Raw genomic sequence first — 9,481 nt, 5'->3', positions numbered from 1 at the left:
GCGCACCCCCGGCCCGGCGGCGCGTGGCCCGGCATCCCGCGCGGCCCTGCGAGGCCCGGGGCGAGGAGGCAAAGCGCGGCGGCGGCTGGGAGGACTCCGTCCACTTCGCCAGTCCCGTGTGCGGCCTGCCCGCAGGGTAGGGAAGAGGGCGCGGCTGGACCCGACGGGTCGTAGACTGGAGTCCTACCGACTGCCTCCATGCGGTTTGGGCCCCGCGCCCCGCTGTCGCTGGGGCCGCCATGTTCGCGTAGGCCCCCGGTCCCCCAGGGCGGCTTGTTTCTGCCAAGTCTCTCGCATCAACATGTGCTCTTCAATGTCTTGGCTTTTGGCAGGGCCCCTCCTTGGGACTACACTACTGTTTTCCGATTCCTCTAGCCCATTGGCTTTGCCTTGGCGATTGGAATGAATCCTTGCTTCCGGACACCCCCCCCCCCCAACCCTTGGGTGCAGACTCACCACGTGTTCTCTTCCACGTCCAGCATGTGGGACTCTTACTCTTGAAACTCTTGACTTTCCCAGGCTAGTTGCCATTCTTAGTAGTTTGAAACTATATGCTTTTTACATTTTTAACATCTCACTTCCCTCCTTCATACACCCCTTTTTAATCACTTCCGAAGCCTGTTATAGGATGTAGAGGTAAATTGAAGTTGCCGGTTTAATTTAATGAATGTGAATCCGGGTGAAGTTTTACTTAGATGGGACACTGACGAGTTAGGGAAGGCTTTTCACTGTTGCGGCCCCGTCTCAGGTAAGATGCCACTCACTGTTGAGTCACTAGGCTAGTCTGCTCTAACTCACATGCACGTGGTTACTGCAGGAAAGTAGTCAAACCGAATCGTTCCACCGTGATTTGGAAGCCTCGGGTGTCGTGTTTCCCCGACACGACGTGTAGAACTTCAAAAGTTAGTATTTAAGACAGATTTTCAACTCCCATCCGACTACCGTGGGGAGAACTTTCTGCTAAATTTTTAGGTTGAAAGTAGGGGTACATCTAACTATGCTTTGGATGAGTATGTTTAGGTATTTTTCAGATCTTAAGATAGCTTTTCATAATTTCTAGATGAAGTGGCTCTTAGTTGATTATTAAAAGAAATCTTTTTAGGGCTCTTAAGGTGAACTCGGACTCCTAAAAAAATAGTGGTCATTGTTAAAGTTACAGCTGTCTATATACAATTTTCCTTTTCAAAATGATTTTCTATGTTTCTGTTTTAACGGTCCTATAAAGAGATGACAATATTGATGCTGAGGGAAAATCTGGAGCAATGATTGGATGCATGGATCCAAGCTCTACTGTGTACTTTTTAATCTAGGTTTGGCTTCATAGTAACTCACTAGTGATTATACCTCTGGTTCCTCATTGGTAAAATAGAACCACCTCATCGAATGGTTATGAAGGTGAACATGTTTAATAACACATAAGTATTTAAAATAACGTTAAGTGCTGAAGCCACTGGTTATTATTAATATTTCATGGTTGTATGGTTAGCTCTCGCAGGTAAAGACTAACTTTTTGCCTTGTTTGTAAAGAAGAAACTGAGGCTCTGGAAAATTAAGCAACTTGCAAAAAACCAAAAATTGAACTAGAACTCAGGCGTTGAGAGCGGAGTTCTCCATTACCTACAACAAATAGTTAAGATTAGGCTGGCAAAAATTTGCTGCCTGCCCCCATCCCCCCTTTGCTTTTCTGTTGACCTAAGTCCCATTCTATGCCTCAGGAGTAAAACTTTGGCCTAGTTGTAAATTTCCTGTTGAAAGTCGTAGTTTTAGAGTATGTATACCACTCTGAAGTAGAACAGTATCTGGATTTGGTTTCGTATCCAGGACTCAACTCAAACTTGGCTTTTGTCACATAGAGCAGGTCACTAATGTGGGAGGCTTCATTGAAAAATGAGATATTGGCTACTTACAAGTTTTTATAGGTTTCAGTATCCTTTTATCTGTATGCTCTTGTTTTAACCACATAACTTTATGGAATGTTCCTGGTCCAGCTTTCTTACACAGTAACCCTAGATCCTGCGTTGCAGGATTGAGAACTAGGAGGAATGTGGAGACATCCGGTCCTTGTCATACTGGGGATGCATCCTTCTAGAACATCAGTTTTACTTGAAGATTAAAGAAGAGAAGCAGTTTTCTTGACTGTGCACATACATTTTGGGATAAAATGATAAAATCACATGATTTTTTAAAGCTAGAAAATGGAGAGTGATTTGTAGCAGTTGCTTCAGTCTCTGTTCCTAGGCCCCTGGGTTATGATCTTTGTCACTTACGTTTCAAGATAACTTTCATCTTATTAAACTCTTCTATTTTACATCTTTGAGGACTAGAGTATGAGGCTTGAAATGGATGTTATTCTGAAGCCAGTGTTCCCAGCACCTTAACATTTTTGGTACTCAAACCTGAGGTGGAGACTATGCTATACATATTTCAGAGTTTTCGGAGAATTTTATGACTGCTTTAGTATGTGCTCAGTAAATGCTAATTGTTACTGTTGAATGATTCAGTTAGCATAATCTTTGGGCTTATTTTATGATTTACTGCTAACATTCCTCAGTGTAAATCTTTTTGTAAGAGTATCCTGTACGTGGTTTAGCAGTTGGCAGTTTGCCACCTGAAGACAAAGTTTGGTGACATTACTACTGTGAGTGGAGAAAAATGAGTTGGTGCTGGGTTGCTTGGGTAACAAGAGTTAAAGCTGTACTTCTTAAATGTTTGAAAAATTAGATTGCTGTTTCTTGTTCTTGGTCACAGAATGATTCTAATACTTCATATTTATGCCACAGTAGTTTTTGGAGGGTTTTTGTAGATGTTATGTAGCTGAGCATTTCATTTGGTTGATGGAGCCTGGGGGAAGAAGACCTCTAATGATGACAAGAAAAGTGCAAGAAAACAGACTGATAGACTGTAGATGAATGCTGTTTCTACAGCTCCTCAGGTGTATGTATGTAAACTGAGGCTGAGAAGTTATGCCAAAGCCACAGAGGAAGTGGCTGAGCCTTCTAGTAACTGACCCTGCTATTTTATTGTCCCCTTAAATCTCTCAAACTACTCTACTTTTCCTTCCCTAGCTGGTGTACAGCCCTGAAGAAACAGACCTTGTTGACTAGTAGCTACCATAGGAAATATATTTATGCTACTTTGCTGTCTCTGCAGTTAAAATGACCTCACGCAGCTTAGTGCTTGTTGAACGAAACACATGGATTTCAGCCTTGAGACGGGGCAAGCACAGTAGCATTAAGAATGTTTCTAGCAAGAATCTGAGCTGAATATTCGCATTCTCATCCCTTGGAGATGTAGTACAGTCTGATTGTGTTCCTGTATGATGCTCTATCTTAGGTCTCTCCATATTTAAACTTGAAGGAAAAAAGGTAAAGTTTGCAGATTAGAACCTGTTGACAGGGAATAGAATTTAAGTGTTTTTGGTATAAGGACTACGTAATCACACGTAAAATGCACGCATTTTGTTCACTGTTACCCAGGAAACTTAAACATTTGCCTGAGAAATGATGTTAAGATAGGCCAAGAAAAGGTGTAGGAGACTAAGCAGAATGAAACTTGAAACTTTGGCATAATTTTCAATGTTTGGAGGTCAGAATTTTTGAAAAATAGTTTTGATCCATTAGTGGGTGTGATAGTGTTAAAAAAATGAAATAGACCATCAGAGTGTATTTTGCATGGGAAAGGATAAATTTTTTGTGACACATGTTTCACTGATACATATGTTTTTTATGAATGTGCGTACTGGCTGTCTGTGTCAACTCCTCTTACCCTGGGATCTCAGTCTAAAAAGTCATTGCTTAATTGACCAAATTCAGACTTCTTATCAGTGGATGTGCTTTTTTCCCCTCTGTTTTCACAAAATCTGCCCTGTCTTGATTTTATAAATCATGCACATATGCTATTGACACTCTCACCCAGCCTTTTTATTGCCTTGTGGATCAAATGCTGATAAACTTTTTCAGACTGCTGCTGCTCTTTATTGTTTAGCTCAGTCAGACTTTCACATTGAAAAAGACTGTAAGAAATTACATTGTTTGGGTCTTCACTCCTGGTACCTCCAATTTTCCAATCACAAATATGAATTAAAGTTTTAGCCTTTCCTTTTTGTTACTCTATATAATTATATGAATAATGAGTGTGCACATGACATTGTTAGGCACTTTAGAGGAAGTAAGACTGAGACATCAAGAAGAAACGGACATTTCAGATATACAGTGTCTGTAATGCAGAGCACAGTATGATGTGTGCCTCAAGGGAAAGAAGAGATTTTTGTGGAGAGATGAGAGTTGAGGTGGACCTTGAAGCATGGATAGGTTTTTAACCAGGTGAAAATTGAAGTGAGCAGTAAAAGACCCCTCCAGGTTCAGGGAAAAGCAGAAGCAAAATGGGAAAGTGTTAATGATTAGTGTAATGTAAAGATGGAATTGGAAATAAGGTTGGAAAAGGTGGGTTGGAGGCAAATTGCAGATGGCTTTTGAATGCCAGAGAGTTTATATTGATTTCCTCTTCTCTGGGGAGTCATTGAAGTTTTTGATCACAGGAGCAACAGGTTCAGAAAGAAAATACTGACAGAAGTTTGTCGTAATCTATAAATATTAGCTTTAAATTCTTGGTTTCAGGAATATTTGGTCATGGAGTAATTAAAATAGATTACACTAAAATGCACATTGCTTATATAAACTTATCTGGTTGACTTGTTCAGACATGCTCATCCTGCTAACTTGGAAGAGATTTTTAAAAAGATCGTCCAACTCAGAGAAAATATGCATGAGTCAGTAGTTTTTAGAGATGGGTTACTTGTGTTATTATTTAAGTTTGGACCAGTAATCCTTAAAATTGGGCATAGGTTCTGTGGATGCTTCTCCACTTGCCTCTGCTTGCTTCTCCCCAAATACAGATTTTATTGATAGGGAAATTAGGGCCTTGAATATGTTAGTGTTTAATTTCTAAAATTTCTTTGTGCTGAAAGCAAACTCATATCTGCAAACAAAAATGTGCATATTTGGACCAGCATATGTTGTTTCATACATTAGAAACTTCAGGGTGGATAGTTTTGAGTTGATTTGGGAAAACCAAGAGTTGGAGAAATAAGTTCTAGACTCTTTCAGAGAAGAGTTTTCTGATGAGGTGCAGTAGGAGGTTGGTATACTTTCCCCCACTGCCGTTGCTTGAAATAGGTGTTTGTGTTCATAACCTTGTGCAGAAACCACATCTGCCTTGTGGGATCCTTCAGACTTGGCTTTAGACATTCATTTAACTGAAGGTGGGACCTAGGACATCGCTTGTGCTAAGGTTTCAATGTTTAAAGCAACTTAAATGTTACTGATAAAACCATGAGACTTTTTTTATACTTTGGCTTTTAAATGTAGCTATTTTTTTGGGTTTATTAATGTAGACACATTTCTCAGGACTTGCAAAATATTTTTTCTTTCTTTTTTTTTTAAAGTGTTTTTTTTAAATGTTTTATTTAGTTTTGATACAGAGAGGGACAGAGCATGAGAGGGGGAGGGGCAGAGAGAGAAGGAGACACAGAACTGGAAGCAGGCTCCAGGCTCTGAGCTAGCTGTCAGCACAGAGCCCGACGCGGGGCTTGAACCCACGAACGTGAGATCTGACCTGAGCCGAAGCCCGAGGCTTAACTGACTGAGCCACCCAGGCGCCCCAGCAAAATATTTTTTCTATATATAAAAAGTTACTTTACTTTTTGTTAAATCTTTTTACTTTTTGTTGACCTAAGTGTTCAGATGAATAAAATTCTTCAAATGTAACATCCCCATAACTAAAAGAAAAAAATGGAAAGTGCTTTATAAATCTACTCCATGATATTTTTTATGTATTTGTTTAAAAAAATATTTTTTTAAAGTTTTTGTATCATTGAGAGACAGCATGATCACGGGAGGACTGTATGTAATTACAGGTAAAATGCAGAGAAGGGGAGGCACTGAATCCGAAGTGGGCTCCAGGCTTCAGGCTGTCAGTGCAGAGCCTGATGTGGGGCTCGAACTCAGAAATCGTGAGATCATGACCTGAGCTGAAGTCGGACAATCAACCAACCGACTGAGCCATCCAGGAGCCCCATTTTTTATGTACTTGTAACATAGTTTACATTAGTGGTTTTTGGGGCAAAGTTTTATGTATGCTGGGCTGCTGCTTTTTGCTGTAGAGCAAAGATCTTGCATTGTTGAGAAAATGTTCTTTTTCCAGTGATAGCGGTTTATATTAAAACAATGTTTTATATTAAAAGAATGGCTTTCTCAGCATTTTATGCCAAAGTACAGGCTGGCAAGCTTTAATTTAAAAGGCATGGAAGAGAAGTTCTGAAATGATAAATTTTCAGCATTATAAATATACTTTGATGTGAAGTGCACATTGATCATCTTTGACAGATGAGAGTGTTAGTATTATTTTTGAAGTAAATCAAAGAAATTGTGTGGCATTAGACATTAGACTGAAACTTGTGCCTCTTAAGTCTACAGGATCACCAAGACCACATGGAACTTTCGGGCTAACCCTAATTCTCACACACTAGAGCAACTTCTAGGGTGAGGTACTAGTTAACAACGATTTTTTTGGCTGAAACTGAAATAAATGTTTGTTTATAAAAACAGTAGAGTCCCCTCCTGGGAATGAAGCTAAAACACAAGAAAGATGAGGGGAAAAGGGGGAGTGTGTTGGTTGCTTGGGAGTGGATCTGTAATCTCTGCTTGGGAGTGGAGGCCTCCCTTGGACCTGTCAGGAGTGGTTCATTTCTGAGAAGCACAAGCAGCACTGAGGCTGTGTGGACCTTCGAAGAGAATACCAAGAGCATACCACGTTCTCTTATTTGCTCCTTTCCTTCCAGAGAGGTAGGGGGCAGGAACAGAGAATTACAAGCTCTTCTTTCTATTGGAGTGGGGTTTTTTCCTAAATAGTAAGAAAGAAAGCATTTTAAGAATGAATTCCTCCCCTGCCTCGTCTTTAAGTAAAGTGTCTTTTGATAGCAGTCATGTTTCATTACTGGGCTAGTGGGCATTTGTGTTTATGCATTAATGATGTCTTCTTTTGAAATACAAAATTGTTTTTTCTTTTTTCGCCCCCAGGAAAGTCCCCAGAGGAAAAAAAGGAAATCAGAAGCTATAGGAACGAGTAACCAGATTGATTTGTTGGCCCTTGGCACAGCAGTTGGTAGTATTTTATTATACAGTACAGTAAAAGGAGAATTACACAGTAAATTGATAGTAAGTATAGATATATGTATGTGCGCGGTATAAAAGATGATGGAGAAACTTTTAGAGATTTATTAAAAACAAAACAGCTCAGAATAATGCTATAGGAGCTGTACAATAGGGACATATTTTGCTCCCACACTTAGAATTGTGAAAAGTGATATTCGCTGATAGTCCTAACAGGTAAGGTAATCTTCATTGTCTGTCAGAATATGAAGAACCGTCGACTAGTTTTAAAATAAAGGTAAAAAGTTCGAGGTATCATGGATCGTGACTGCAGGAAAGAGCTTTGTTTCAGGGCCGGAGAACAAAGGAGGCAGTAGATTATTGCTGAAACTCGGACCTTTAAGGAGCAGGTGTTGCTCTCTTTGCTGCTGTCTCTTCAGGAGGCGTGGCCCCATGGGCTTGGGATCCACACCTCTGAGGACAGAGCTCTGACTGACTGCTGGTGTCTCTGAGAGGAGGGGCGGAGACTAGTTTTTCAGGGGTTGGAAAAATTGCATGCTAGGTTCAGCTGCTGCCAAAAGGATTGTCCTGTTGAGGTCAAGATTTGCTGGGCTGATGTACGCTAGGAGACCAGAAGGAACACGTCCTAGTTCTTCTTCCAGCCTTGTCTCCTCCCTCTGGCTCCCCTTATTGGTGGAGCCTACTGGCCATGCAGCTGGCAAAGCAGGAAGGTGGTCTCTGGAGTCCCAGGCCCAGTACCACAGAGCACAGTGAGAGTTTGGCACGACAGGCCAGTGACTTAGCATACTTTGTTTCCAACGTTATCTATCATGTTATGTTTTTGGTGTTCACTGAACTTTTCTCTTTCTATAGAAATGCTTTCTGTATATGTGAATCAAACTGTTTTTTCTTTTCCTTTTTTTAATTTAATTTAATTTTTCTAAAGTCTATTTATTTTGAGAGAGAGAAAGTGTGAGAGAGTGTGCGCAAGTCGGGGAGGGGCAGAGACAAAGGGAGCGAGAATCTCAAGCAGGCTCCCTGCTCTCCGTCCAGAACCTGACTTGAGGTTCATGAACCTGAGCTGAAATCAGGAGTCAGATGCGTAACTGACTTTGCCACCCAGGCACCCCCGTTTTCTCTTTTAATGTGTTTTGGGTGGTTTTGTTTTGTTTTGTTTTGTTTTAAAAGAAAGAGACACTCTTAAGCTGACTCCACGCTCAGAATGGAGTCCAGTGAGGGGGGTTGAACTTATGACCATGAGATCATGACCTGAGCCGAAATCAAGAGGTGGAGACTTAACTGACTGAGCCACCCAGGCACCCTCCTGTTTTCTCTCTTGAGTAACATGCTCCATAGTTAATTTGGGACTACATTACATTGAAAAGAGGGAAAAAATTACTCTTATGTCTATCTAATATATCAGGGATATCTCATAGGTATCACTTAATAAATTGTGTATTTCTTTTTATGTATGTGTTTAAGAAATACAGTTGAGTTCTGCTTATTTATTTTGTATTCTCATATTTTCCATTAAATTACAACATGAGCAGGGCACCTGGGCGGCTTAGTTGGTTAAGTGTCCAACTTCAGCTCAGGTTATGGTCTCGCAATTCCTGAGTTCAAGCCCTGCATTGGGCTCTGCGCTGACAGCTCAGAGCCTGGAGCCTGCTTTGGATTCTGTGTTTCCCTCTCTCTCTGCCCTCCCCTGCTTGTGCTCACGCGCTCTCTCTCTCTCTCTCAAAAATTAGTTAATAACCATTAAAAAATTTTTTACAAAATGACAACATGAGATATTTTCATATTTGTCAAAAACTAAACATTTTCAGTGACTGCCTAAAATCCCACTAAATTGAATAGTCCTTTGGGATTTAGCTATTACTGACTGTTAAGATGGCTTCTAATTTTTTGTTGTTAATACATTTTTTTTATCTGTCGACATGGATTCCATTCCCAGAATTACCTGTAATTAATGAGTCAGAGCGTTTTAATGTTAAGGTACAGTATACAAATACTTTGTGGAAGAGTTCTAATTTTACTTGTATCAGCAGTGAAAAGACTGTACCTGTATTCCAATAGCATTATTTCCACCACTTAATATTCCTATTAAAACAGCAATAACATTGGGGCATCTGGGTGGCTCAGTTTAGTGTCTGACTCATGGTTTCGTGAGTTCAAACCCCACATCTGGGCTCTGCACTGGTAGCATGGAGCCTGCTTGGAGTTCTCTCTAACCCTCTCTCTCCCCCCTTCTCCCATTTGTGGTGTCTGTCTCTTTCAAAATAAGTAAACTTAAAAAAATTAAAAGATAATCCAGCAATAACATTGACAAAAAC

General features: G+C 40.5%; 1 protein-coding gene across 1 annotated transcript in view; it reads left to right on the top strand.

Moving 5' to 3' along the window:
- Positions 1-9,481, top strand: part of WDR43 (WD repeat domain 43) — a 41,674-nt gene that overhangs the window by 435 nt on the left and 31,758 nt on the right. The window contains exon 2 of the mRNA XM_029938022.1: positions 7,077-7,214. Within this exon, the coding sequence (XP_029793882.1) occupies positions 7,077-7,214 (138 nt within the window). The remainder of the gene's footprint in view (positions 1-7,076; positions 7,215-9,481) is intronic.

This window comes from Suricata suricatta, chromosome 4, assembly GCF_006229205.1.
Source record: "Suricata suricatta isolate VVHF042 chromosome 4, meerkat_22Aug2017_6uvM2_HiC, whole genome shotgun sequence".
Taxonomy (NCBI): domain Eukaryota; kingdom Metazoa; phylum Chordata; class Mammalia; order Carnivora; family Herpestidae; genus Suricata; species Suricata suricatta.
The sequence above is the reverse complement of the archived record's forward strand: the minus strand, read 5'-3'. Positions and strand labels throughout refer to the sequence as shown.